At 41.0% G+C, this 13,310-nt stretch overlaps 1 protein-coding gene across 2 annotated transcripts in view; it reads left to right on the top strand.

Annotated features, from left to right (window-relative positions):
- The window catches only part of LOC144597200 (tau-tubulin kinase 2-like), a 169,315-nt gene that overhangs the window by 137,313 nt on the left and 18,692 nt on the right, over positions 1 to 13,310 (top strand). The window contains exons 13-14 of one of the 2 annotated variants that reach the window (XM_078406199.1): positions 965 to 1,406; positions 11,737 to 11,979. In XM_078406199.1, the coding sequence (XP_078262325.1) occupies positions 965 to 1,406; positions 11,737 to 11,979 (685 nt within the window). The remainder of the gene's footprint in view (positions 1 to 964; positions 1,407 to 11,736; positions 11,980 to 13,310) is intronic. The other variant, XM_078406200.1, reaches the window with a different exon arrangement.

The following is a 13,310-nucleotide window of genomic DNA, read 5'->3' as shown; positions in this document are numbered from 1 at the left end:
GTCCAAATGAGGCCAAAAATTGAAATTTGGAGCAAAATGAGCCTCTGCCCTTGATATCAATCTAACCATGTGTGGTATCAAGGTGCCCTTGTGAAATTACAGCACACGGGAAGAGGAGAAATCTCCACTAGCTCGGGTCCTATTTGGTGCACAACAAAAATGGCTTGAAACTCTCCGTACCAGCTCATTGTAACAGCAGTTCTTCACGCACAATCAGAGACCCAACTGTCTGAGTACTTTGTCAATGACCTTCCTGCCATCATAAGTCAAAATATACAATATTTAACACTCAGTTGCTCGGGTAGTCAAAGCTCATTACACAGCAACATTCAATGACCCCTGTAATGACCTCGGCAACATTGAGTACGTAATAGTTCTCCTTGCACAGCACCACTGAGGTGGTGCTTGTATCATAAGGATTGCAACATTCCATGGCATTGTTCACCTGAATGTCGCTGGCTGATAAGAATCAAATGGTAAGAAGATGGTGTAGAGTATTGTTCTATTCTTTGCTCAACATTTGAATCATTCAACATGTGAATTAGCTTGTATCTTCAAAATGCTAAATCCAAAAGGAGGAGGAAAGATGAACGGAAATGTTGATGAGAATTTACATTCAACTATAATTTGTGTTTTTGTAATTTGTTTGAATCTTGTTTCTATTTAATCTTTGGGTTCTAAACAAAAATATGTAAAGATGGCTGAACATAATTTTTGAAAACAACACATCTATTATCATTGTGATAGTACATTGCACTGCAGATGGTCAGATGTGGGTATTAAGTGATAGGTAGAACAATTTGGTCAATGCAGGTAAAATGTTCTTGGGGCATGTATGTCGTAATTACGGTTAATCAATTGCTATAATAAATGAATTTATTTATTCTGAATACCACTGAGTTTTCAGATGATATAGTTGAGTTACGAATCTATGTAATTCATAATGTTCCTTTTTTTTGTTCAGTTCTACGAAGGTCCAGGAAGACTTACTTAAGGATGTTCCTGCTTCCCAGCATCGCAGGGCCTCTGCTGCAGCTCGCGCTGACAGAGCATGGCATTTTGATGAAGAATACATTCCGGACAGTACAAAACCAGTCTCTTTGGAGTCTCCTGAGCACGGTGATGGTGTTGTTAGCAATGGTTTTGTAGCACTCAATTTAAGCTCCTGCAGGCAGGAGGTTGACTCCAAAGAGTGGGTCATTGTGGATAAAGAACATGACCTCCAGGATTTCAGGACCGACAGACGGCAGAGCCAGAAATTAACCAGTCCAACTGGACGAACGGATGATGAGGAGCCAGAGGTCCTAGCAGTAGATTCCCCTCCGGCTGAAGGATTAAAGTTGGTCGATGCTATTTCGAGCAAAACCTTGGGATGTCCAAAGTCGCCAGAAGCAAGGAATGACCAGGTACCAGTAATTGTAAACACTGTAACTATTGAATTGCACCATTCGGTGCAAGGATAAACAATTTACAAAGAGAATCTGTTGAAAATACTGTCTGGGAATTGCAGACAACTAATGCAAAGGATTTTATTTTAATGTTTTCATTTTGAAGTGCAGTTTGAAATGATTGATACTATTTTTCCCATTCCATCTGTCTTTGTCTGTCTGTGTCATGGTGTCGATAAGTGTTACTTAACAGCTGCAAACTAATATCTGCTTTTGTCAGATTCTCTATCTTGCTTGTGTTTTTAAATTCAACGTGTCCCAAATGATTGTAATTATAAGCCAGACATCAGATTTTCATTCATGCATACTTGGCTCTTGGTCCTCCAAAATATACCAAATGGAATTTAAACTGGAGGTGGTAACTACTTTGTACTTGTTGAGTAGGACAGCTATAGTACAGTAACTACTTGTTGAGTAGTACATCTATCACGGCACGGTAGCGCAGCGGTAGAGTTGCTGCTTTACAGCGAATGCAGCGCCGGAGACTCAGGTTCGATCCTGACTACGGGTGCTGTACTGTAAGGAGTTTGTACGTTCTCCCCGTGACCTGCGTGGGTTTTCTCCGAGATCTTCGGTTTCCTCCCACACTCCAAAGACGTGCAGGTATGTAGGTTAATTGGCTGGGTAAATGTAAAAAATTGTCCCTAGTGGGTGTAGGATAGTGTTAATGTACGGGGATCGCTGGGCGGCACGGACTTGGTGGGCCGAAAGGGCCTGTTTCCGGCTGTATATATATGATATGATATGATGATCAGTGTATGTCCAGTGTCCCATTGTTTGGTATAGCTATCACTGTCTTAGACATTGATTTCAAGATTAACTACTTTGGTTAATATAGGCCCTCACTTGAAAAGAAATAGAGCTTTCTGTGTTTTTAATCATCTAATTTCTGCTCGGTATAGCTTAAGAATTAACATTGGAATTGCCCAGAGTATTTTTATTGATTGTCAGCCATGTTCACTATTTTGTCACTTTGGAGTAATCAGTCTCAAGCTTTTTTCTGATTTAATCACAATCTGAATTTCTCTGTGTGTCCACGGGTTCCTCTTCAGGATTAAGTCCACTGCTATCCGGGCTGTAAATCTTAATGACCACTTAAAATAATTAGCTTTCGTACTCTTCATCTCATTTCATTAACCCTGACGTTACTTAACCAAATGCTTGCAACCAATACAGTATTACCAATCTTGATATTAAATCATTGGCCTACAACAAAGGCAATAAAACTGCAAGTTGAATTTTTAAAAAAGGCGAAAATCAAAGATCCATCGTTTTGACTGTGAGCAGAAATCGTTCTTGCAGCTTTGTGATATTTTTTCTTCCAGTATTTGATTTGTCACAGCTCATTATCATTGAGCTATATAGAAACATCCCATTGACACCAAGGCAGCAGAATGGCTCATTCGGTCATGTGCTTTTTACATATTAGGCTATAGAGTCATGCAGTATGGAAACAGGCCCTACACCGACCAACATGTCCCATCTGCACTAGTCCCACCTCCTGCATTTGGCCCATATCCTTCTAAATCTGTCATATCATTGACAGTTTTCTAATTGTTTCTTAAATGTGCAATAGTCCCTGCCTCAACTACCTCCTCTGGCAGCTCGTTCCATACACCCACCACCCTTTGTGTGAAAAAGTTACCTCTCAGATTCCTATGAAATCTTTTTCCATTCACTTAAACCTATGTCCTCTGATTCTCGATTCCCCTACTCTGGACAAGCGACTCGGTGCGTCTACCCGATCTATTCCTCTCATGATTTTGTACACCTCAATTAGATCACCCCTCATCCTCCTGCGCTCTGAGGAATAGTCCCAGCCTCCCCCTATATCTCAGACCCTTGAGTCCATGCAACATCCTCGTAAATCTTCTCTGTACCTATTGACAACATCTTTCCTATAACAAGGTTGATATCACTTTACATTCTCCAGGCATGTGAATTTTCCGCAGATTTCCGCGTTTTTAAAATCCATTTTCCGCACTTGTTGCATGATTTCCACGTTTTTCACTTTGCCAAAATCGCGTTTACCAACGGAGAAATCAGATCGAGAAAAAAAGGAGGAAAAAAATATATAATAATTGTAGAGCGGCGTTTCTCAACCGGTGTTCCCCAGAACACTAGGGTTCCGCTATAGGTCGCTAGGGGTTCTGTGAGAAATAACCACTAATCATTGAAATCCGAACAAAATCACGAGAGCCCACTTGAAATCCCCCTGCCCTGGAAGTCTCCCCGAAAATGTGGCACCTAGGCTGGGCAAGGCAGCCAATCTCGTCCTCATTGGGACTTCCACGGCCGATCGGTGGGTTGAATTTGCAACCTGCGGCCGGGGCTCTGGAACTCCAGCCCAGCTGGAGCCAGCACATCTATCCCCATAGCTGGCTTCCTTGGCCGGCTGGATAAACCAAGAGTGCCAGAAAATCAGTGGTGGAACTGTAATGAGTAAATATTAAATTTAAGTGCAAGTTTATTTTACTGTTAATTAAAATAATAAAAATGCTATTAGTATTACAGTGACATATTCACGTAATGTCCGTTTTTACTCTGAAATGCACTAAAAAGGCTTGAAACGGGTCATTTTGTGTGTACATTTTCCAATTTTTTGACCCCTGCTGTACGCCTCGTGCAAGCGCTCGGCCCTTTTCCTCTATTTTTTACCTCACTCACATACCTGATTCTCCCTCGCATAAATTTATGAAAGTTTACTGAAATTTTTTTTATTCTGATTCTCGAGTTCAAAGCTGTCTGGATCTCCCATTCTTTATGATTCTGTGGTTCCACCAGCTCTTGCCTTTTTGCACCCTGTTCTCTTTTAATCCCAGAAGTGGAAGCCCTGGTTTCAGCTATCAAATCCAAGAAGTCATCTTCTTTTCCACTTCTTTTAAGGCATAGCAAAACCTCTGCCAACTTTTTGGTCATCTGTTCTAATATCTTGGCTTGTATCAGTTTTTCCGAGCTTTTTAACTCAGCCGGTCAGGCAGCATCTCTGGAGAACATGGATAGGTGACGTTTTTGGGTTCGGGCCCTTCTTCAGATTGATTCAATCTGCTGAATTACTCCAGCTCTTTGTGTTGTTTCACCTAAAAGCTAGGTGCCGATGCCACTGTCTGCACCAACGAGCCCCTCTTCACCAGCTGCCATACGGTCCGGTTGAAGCAGCTATTGTTGCGGCTCACGTTGTAGCTCCGAGGGACAGCACTTTATCCACGCCGCAGCCTTGACTTCCCTCGTCACTCACGGTTGAGTCGCCCTCCCAGTTTTATTTTTTCACCAGACAGGGATGAACAATTTCTGGAGTACATCCATGCGGTCTTTAAATATTCGCCATTGCATCTCCACAGTCAACCGTTTAAGTATAATTTGCCAGTCTATCCAAGCCAATTCCCGTCTCATACCTTGCACAAGATCGCTAACTAACCCTTCCTCAATACCCTGTCTAGGATGGCCTGCCCTCTAGTCGGTTCCTCTACATATTGGTTTAAAAACCCATCCCGTATACACGTTGCAGGAAATCCTCCTCCTCAGCACTGTTACCAATTTGGTTGACCCAATCTATATGTGGGTTAAAGTCACCCATGATAACCTTTGCTACACACATCCCTAATTTCCTACTTGATGCTATCCCCAACCTCCCTACTGCTGTTTGGTGGTCTGTGTACAACTCCAACAAGCGTTTTCTGCCCTTGGCTATTTCCCCTTGATGAGGGGAAGAACCTGGGGCCGATGGGAATATGAGGTAAATCAATAGAAATGAATGGAAATGGGTGTTTGTAGGTTGATGCAGGGTTGGTGGGCAGAGAGGCCTATTTCAAAGCTGAAAACTCTGATTTTAATTTTTGCAGCAATGGAAGTCATGCTTTAGGTTAGCTGTTTTCCTGGGGTTACTTTCCTATTCTTCTCCACCTCTCTGCCAGTACTCGGTCTCTTTAATTCGACGTACGAAGTTGTAAATATACTTAAGTCGAAACTGACATTAGGTTTTACTGACTGCATTCAGCAGCTGGGTTCCTGGTGGAGTCTAGTGGGAATGTGTGAAACTCTGACACTTCCCCAAGGCTTGACAGTGGAACCTTCCCAAGGAGCAGAATAGCTTTAAGGAACAGAGGTAAATATAGACAGTCTCCATTTTTAAATAGTTGACTTTATTTAAATATTTAAATACATTCCCATTTAAAATCCCTTAATCATTTGAATATTTTAAAATAATTATTAGTTTATCAAAGTTTTTGAAAAAGGGCATTCAATGCTTTTGACAGCCCTCTCTGCCATGGAGCATTGTTTAGCCATTTGTCAGTATTTTCTCCGCCATTTTTAATTGCGAGCCTTGTTCTGTTCTTTTGGAATTTGTGCCCAGAGTCCTTGTTTTCTGGAGAGTGTTTTTAGTTTTAATGTCTTTGAACTTGCTTTGCTAGGTTTGAATTGATCAAATTTGCACTTGTAAGCAGATTGCAGTAGTTGTGATATTGATGGGCAAGTTTTGGGGCCAAAGCAGGATCACAGATTCTGTAGAATGTCGAGATGAAGTGGGTATTCTGCTCTTAAAAAAAATCTCAAAGTTGTGTAAAGTAATATTCCATACAACTTAGGAACCTTGCACACAGGCTAAGAAACTTAGACTTCTCAAGTGAGCCTTGTGCTGATAGACAATTTTAGAAGAAAAAATTGAAGAAGGGTCTCAACCCGAAACATCACCTGTTCCTTTTCTCCAGAGATGCTGTCTGACCCGCTGAGTTACTCCAGCTTTTTGTGTCCTAAAAAAAAAAAGAGTGGCGGTTTCAGCAAATGATCAGTCTGCGACTGCATATACAGCAAGTATACTTGCAGTATACTTGGAGTGTAAAGTAGCAATCCACATTTGTGCCAGGCTCAAAACGGAAAACTGAACCATCTCCATTTGACATTCACTGTCCCAAAGAAACAACATCCTAGGAGTTACCATTGACCAGAAACTTAACTGGACCAAGCCAATAACATATACATTGCCTTCCATAATTTTTGGGTCATGTTATTTGCCTCGGTACTCCACAATTTGAGATTTGTAATAGAAAAAATCACATGTGGTTAAAGTGCACATTGTCAGATTTTAATAAAGGGTATTTTTATACATTTTGGTTTCACCATGTAGAAATTACAGCAATGTTTATACATAGTTCCCCCATTTCAGGGCACCATATTGTTTGGGACACAGCAATGTCATGTAAATGAATGTGGTCATGTTTAGTATTTTGTTGCTTATCCTTTACATGCAATGACTGCTTGAAGTCTGCGATTCATGGACATCATCAGTTGCTGGGTTTCTTCTGTGGTGATGCTCTGCCAGGCCTGTATTACAGCCATCTTTAGCTTATGCTTGCTTTGGGTGCTAGTCCTCTTCAGTTTTCTCTTCAGCATATAAAAGGCATGCTCAATTGGGTTCAGATCAGGTGATTGACTTGGCCATTCAAGAATTGACCATTTTTTAGCTTTGAAAAACTCCTTTGTTGCTTTAACAGTATGTTTGGGATCATTGTCTTGCTGTAGAATGAACCGCCAGCCAATGGGTTTTAAGGCATTTGTTTGAACTTGAGCAGAAAGGGTATGTCTATACAGGGTATGTCATTGACAAATCCACACCTGACTCCTGGAGAGTGCTTCTGATCTGTAGGACAGGTGTTTGGGTTTTTTCTTTATTATAGAGAGAATTCTTCTGTCATCAGCTGTGGAGGTTCTCCTTGGCCTGCCAGTCTCGTTGCGATTAGAAAGCTCACCAGTGCTCTCTTTCTTCCTAATGATGTTCCAAACAGTTGATTTTGGTAAACCTAAGGTTTGGCTGATGTCTCTAACAGTTGTATTCTTGTTTCCCAGTCTCATAATGGCTTCTTTGACTTTCATTGGCAACGTGACCTGGGTCACCAGAGATGCAACGTGACCTGGGTGTCATGGTGCACCAGTCATTGAAAGCAAGCATGCAGGTGCAGCAGGCAGTGAAGAAAGCGAATGGTATGTTGGCATTCATAGCAAGAGGATTTGAGTTTAGGAGCAGGGAGGTTCTGCTGCAGTTGTACAGGGCCTTGGTGAGACCGCACCTGGAGTATTGACGTTCTTGCCTTAGAGGGAGGACAGAGAAGGTTCACCAGATTGATCCCTGGGATGGCGGGACTTTCATATGAGGAAAGACTGGATAGACTGGGCTTGTACTCGCTGGAATTTAGAAGACTGAGGAGGGATCTTATAGAAACATATAAAATTCTTAAGGGGTTGGAGAGGCTAGATGCGGGAAGATTGTTCCCGATGTTGGGGGAGTCCAGAACCAGGGGTCACAGCTTAAGGATAAGGGGGAAGTCTTTTAGGACCGAGATGAGAAAACATTTCTTCACACAGAGAGTGGTGAGTCTGTGGAATTCTCTGCCACAGAAGGTAGTTGAGGCCAGTTCATTGGCTATATTTAAGAGGGAGTTAGATGTGGCCCTTTTTGCCTGGGATCAGGGGGTATGGAGAGAAGGCAGGTACAGGCTACTGAGCTGGATGATCAGCCATGATCATATTGAATGGCGGTGCAGGCTCGAAGGGCCGAATGGCCTACTCCTGCACCTATTTTCTATGTTTCTATGTAACTTTGGTCTTCGTGTTGATAAACAGCAATAAAAGTTTCCAAAGGTGATGTTAAGACTGGAGGAAAGACGATGTGCTGAGAGCTCTCTTATACCTGCATTAAGGAGGCAATTAAACACACCTGAGCAATTACAAACACCTGTGAAGCCATGTGTCTCAAATATAGTGCCCTGAAATGGGGGGACTATGTATAAACACTGCTGTAATTTCTACTTGGTGAAACCAATGTATAAAATAAAAGTACCCTTTAATAAAATCTGACAATGTGCACTTTCACCACAGGTGATTTTTTTTCTATTACAAATCTCAAATTGTGGAGTACTGAGGCAAATAAATAATTGATGCGTCTTTCTCCCAAATATTATGGTGGGCACTGTACATGTCTTTGGAAAGACGGGAATTGATTACTGACAGTCAGTCTGGCTTTTTGTGTGATAGATCATGTCTTACAAATTATCGTTGTTTTTGATGAAGTAACCAAGAAGGTCAATGTGGATGATATGGACTTGACCAAAGTTTTTGATAAGGTTTAGATTAGTTTCAAGATACAGTGTGGAAACAGGCCGTTCGGCCCACCGAGTCCATCCTGACCTACAATCACCTTGTTCTCACCTACACTCTTGGGGCAATTTTGCAGAAGCCAATTAACCTACAAACCTGCACGTCTTAGGAATATGGGATGAAACCGGAACACCCGGAGAAAACACGCAGTCACAGGAAGATTGTGCCAATTCTACACAGACAGCACCCGTAGTCGGGATCAAACCCAGGTCTCTGGCGCTGTAAGGCTAGCAACTCTACTGCTGTGCCACTGTCCCATCCGTTCAGTATCGTAAATTACTCTGAAAGGATAGATTGCATGGCATTCAGGTGAGCTAGCTACGTTAGTACACAATTGGCTAGATGGTAGGAAGCAGAGGGTGATGCTGGAAGATTGTTTTTCGAACTTTAGGCCTGTGAAGGGAGATGTGCCTCAGGACTGTGCTGAGCCTGTTGTCGTTTGCCATCTATATCAACGATTTGGAGGGGAATGTACAAGGAATGCTTAATAAGTTTTTTGATGACACTAAAATAGATGGTACTGTAGACAATGAAGAAGATTATCAAGAATTGCAATAGAAACTTGATCAGCTGGGTAAGTGATCTGAGGAAAGGCAAATGGAATTTAATTCCGATGAGAGTGAGGCGTTGCGTTTTGGGAAATCAAACCAGGCTAGGATTTTCACAGTGAACAGTAGTGCCCTGGAGAGTGTTGTAGAGCAGAGGGATCAAGGAGTACAAGTATAGTAAACCCTCATTTTTCTAGACCTCTATAAAAGATTTAAGTTATAGTGGACGGATGTATTGACACTCACAGCCAGGTCTGGCTACTGACGTCAAAAAAGATGTCTAAAACCAAGAGGAGCATAGATCCGGTGAATGCGCACACCCTTTTTCCTAGAATTAAGAATCAATAACTGGAGGGCACTGGTACAAGCTGCCGAACAAAGTATTACAATAACAGCATTTATAAGACATTTGGACAAGTACATGGATCGGAAAGGTTTATAGGTCAAATGCAGGTAAATGTGACTAGCATATTTGATCGACACGAACAAATTGGGCTGAATGGATTGCTTCCGTGCTCATGATGCTACAAACACTGTGGGTACTAAAGCAGATTGGTTTATGATGATCAACATACGTCATACCCCCCCCCAATAAGAGTCTATTCAGTTACATCTCTGGAGAACGTTAGAATACCGTCCACTTGCGTGGATTAGTTTGCAACTCCAAACACTGCTAAATTGACAGCACATCCACTGCTCTAAGCATTCATTCTTTTCACCTCCATGATTTACTGTTGCTATATTTGATTAAAAAAGATATATATTTTATATAACAGGTGTGTTTTATATTTCTTAATATATAGAATAAATTGGCTTGAATAGTTTCTGAACATGGATATATCAGAAGGCTTAAGTCAGTCAGGTGAAGATACTGCAAATGCTTCAGCTTTGTTTTTTATGTTCATTTGCTGATCCCAGCACCACTGAGTGGGGATGTTTATTGAACCACCACTTCATGTTGGTTTGATTAGTCACTGTTGTTCAATGACTGGCAATGGCATTATTTCCACTCCCCAACTGCTGCCACTGGAAGGGGTGACCTGGGCTGTTCTATTTCAGCGTTGTTATTTACGATTTGTTGTACAGCTGCTCTGCCATGGCTCTCATTTTAGCAGCTGATCAATATCATCCTGTGGCCCAAGACCAACCTATCAATCAGCAATGCTATCAATTGTCATGTCATCTACGAACTTGTTAATCATATCCCCTACATTCACATCCAAACTAGTTAATGCATATATCAAATGAGTGTGCAAGAAATTGAGATTCAGCTTAGAAATAATCCTATTATAACAGATCAGGATTCAGTCTGAAGAAGGGTCCTGACCCAACACAGGCAACATCTGTGTCCATTTCCCTCCACAGAAGCTGTCTTAACTTGTTGAGTTCCTCCAGCAGTCCACTTTTTATCATCTCAGATCATTTGGTGTTAAACTTTTGTGAAATATTTGCTGTGTGCTTTCATGTGCAGAAGTAATTAAACAGCCCTGGATATGTTAAGTAAAAATGAAAAAATTTCAGTCAGAGTGAAGTTATCTGCATATATTAAGAATAAATGGTGTGGTCAGTTTTTTCATACTGCAGGAACTTTGACCGTAGTGTCTTAACATAAAACTAATTTTCAAATCTCTTTGCATCCACTTGCTTTATCTTCTTAACTTGCTGCTTCTTTATAACAAATCCTTTAATTGTTCAATATTTCATGACAAAATCGATCTTCTAAAACACAATTGTATTTGTTTTTTCCAAAAGCCAAATAATATTGTTGAAAAACTTGCTGGTATTTGCCATCAAGAGCAAACAAAATTTGTTCTTGACAAGAAATTCTCCTGCTCTCGACAAGACATTCAGAATCATAATGCTATCATTTTCTGTAAAATGTTTGGAGATTTTTTAACTGGCATTGGAATATGAAATAATATCAAAATATTGAAAGAATCGGTATTGGAAATGAAATGAAAGATATTTCTCAGTGGTGCAATTGCAATGTTTCCCATGGTTTATTTTGGTTCAGTAAAAATCTGTGCTGTGGAAGCCAGCTTAGTCTTTGCTGTGGCCCATGGCATGCCTCAGTTAAAAGGAGCAATGTATACAGGAGTTTTAGCTCATATTGCCACGTGGTAAAATGAAGATTGGATCTTTATGTTATACCCAGATGGTCAAATCACTTTGGATACTTGACCTCGAGCTTGGGTTGGCCACTTGAGGGAGTTGCTGATCTGTAGACACTTGTGAAATTATTCCCCAGCAAAAAAGTAGAGAGGCTCAGAAGGCAGTAGAGAAAAAACTAAAAATAAAGAGGAAGGTGCCTTCAGCCTTGTATCGTTTGCCTATTAACACAGCGGTTATTCATCTATTCATCTATCTGTATCATTTGTTTTTGTTTGAGTTGCTGTTCAATGAGTGGTTGGTTGTATCCTTGAATGAATATGTCTGTACTACTGTTTTCCATTGTGAACACTAACATCACTCCAGACTGAATTCTACTTGGATGAGGTGTGTGTGTGTGTGCGCTTATATTTTTTCATGTATGCAAGAGCAGTCTTAATCTTTAATTCACCAATATTCCCATCCATATGTTCTCACAGCTGAACACAACTCATTTGCCACATCCCAACACTCCAAGGATGCAGAGTCCCCTCCGATCCCCGAGCCCTGTAGTATTGTTACCCTCTGATTCGGATCCACTTCACAGGAAGCAGTCAGATTTGCACAGGAGCCAGTCAGCTGAGAACAAATCAAGCTCCCCTGGTCGTAGGCAGCTACCCTTCATTCCAGGCAACACCAAGCTGCCTTCTATCATCCGCATCTCCAAAGCTCAGCTCCAACAGGTGAACCAATACATTATCTTGTTTGCAGTATTCTCTGCTGTAGTTGAATCTTTTTAAAATTATTCTAGCATTGTATTAATTTCTTTAAATTCCACTTGTCAGAATTTAGTACTAACCCTAAATTTAGTAACTTAAAAATGTATTATTTCATTAACATTCTGGGAATGTGTTTGGGTTAAGGAACAGGTGGCTGTGTTTGGGAGGATCTTTGCAGGTTTAACAAACAGTCCATGTGTAAGTGAACAACCAATTGCGAATGTGTCATTCAGATTTATTCCAATAAAGATTTTTTTGTCTATGGAATGTTATATTTTAGTATATTTTATCATTTAAGTTCATGTTTCTCACTACATCAATTAAATGACTGCTGTCTGGATTTTGACAGAAGAATATTCTTTTGGTGGCCAGGAGTGCAATGGTTTGTCCTATGTATGTATGGCTGTCTATTAAAATTTGTATTTAACCTTCCATCAGAATAAGGCAAAGTTAGAAAACTGGCATGTTTATCAATGCAGAGGCAAGAGTGGGGTTGCACATAATGTAGAGGGAACAAAGGGATGTCTATGTCATGGTGGGGACCAAGGAACACGGATGGTATTGGTTTATTAATATCACGTATACCAAGATACAATGATTAACTTCGCTTTACGTGCTGCCCAGGCAAAACATACCATACATGAATCCATGGTTATTAGTTTTGTATGATTAGTTTTAATCTGCAATTTGAGAAGAAGAAGGTTAAATCGGAAGTGCCAGTGTTGCAGTTGAACAAAGGGGACTATGAAGGCATGAGAGAGGAGCTGGCCAAGGTAGACTGGAAAGGGATCCTAGCAGGATTGACGGTGGAACAGCAATGGCAGGAATTTCTGAGCATAATCTGGAAGACGCAGGATCATTTCATTCCAAAAAGGAAGAAAGATTCTAAGGGGAGTAGGAGGCAACTGTGGCTGACAAGGGAAGTTAGGGATGGAATAAAACTAAAAGAAAAGATGTGTAACACAGCAAAGAGTAGCCAGAAGCCAGAGGATTGGGAAACTTTCATCTGACAACAGAAGGTAACAAAACGTGTAATACAGGCTGAAAAGATGAAGTACGAGGGGAAGCTGGCCAAGAATATAAAGAAGGACAGTAAAAGCTTCTTTAGATATGTTAAGAGAAAAAGAGTAGCAAAGTCAAATGTGGGTCTCTTGAAGACAGACACGGGTGAAATTATTATGGGTAACAAGGAAATGGCAGAAGAGTTGAACAGGTACTTCGGATCTGTCTTCACTAAGGAAGACACAAACAATCTCCCAGATGTACTGGAGGACCTAGAGGATCTAGGGGGGTAG

Source organism: Rhinoraja longicauda, chromosome 10 (genome assembly GCF_053455715.1).
Source record: "Rhinoraja longicauda isolate Sanriku21f chromosome 10, sRhiLon1.1, whole genome shotgun sequence".
NCBI lineage: Eukaryota > Metazoa > Chordata > Chondrichthyes > Rajiformes > Arhynchobatidae > Rhinoraja > Rhinoraja longicauda.
The sequence above is the reverse complement of the archived record's forward strand: the minus strand, read 5'-3'. Positions and strand labels throughout refer to the sequence as shown.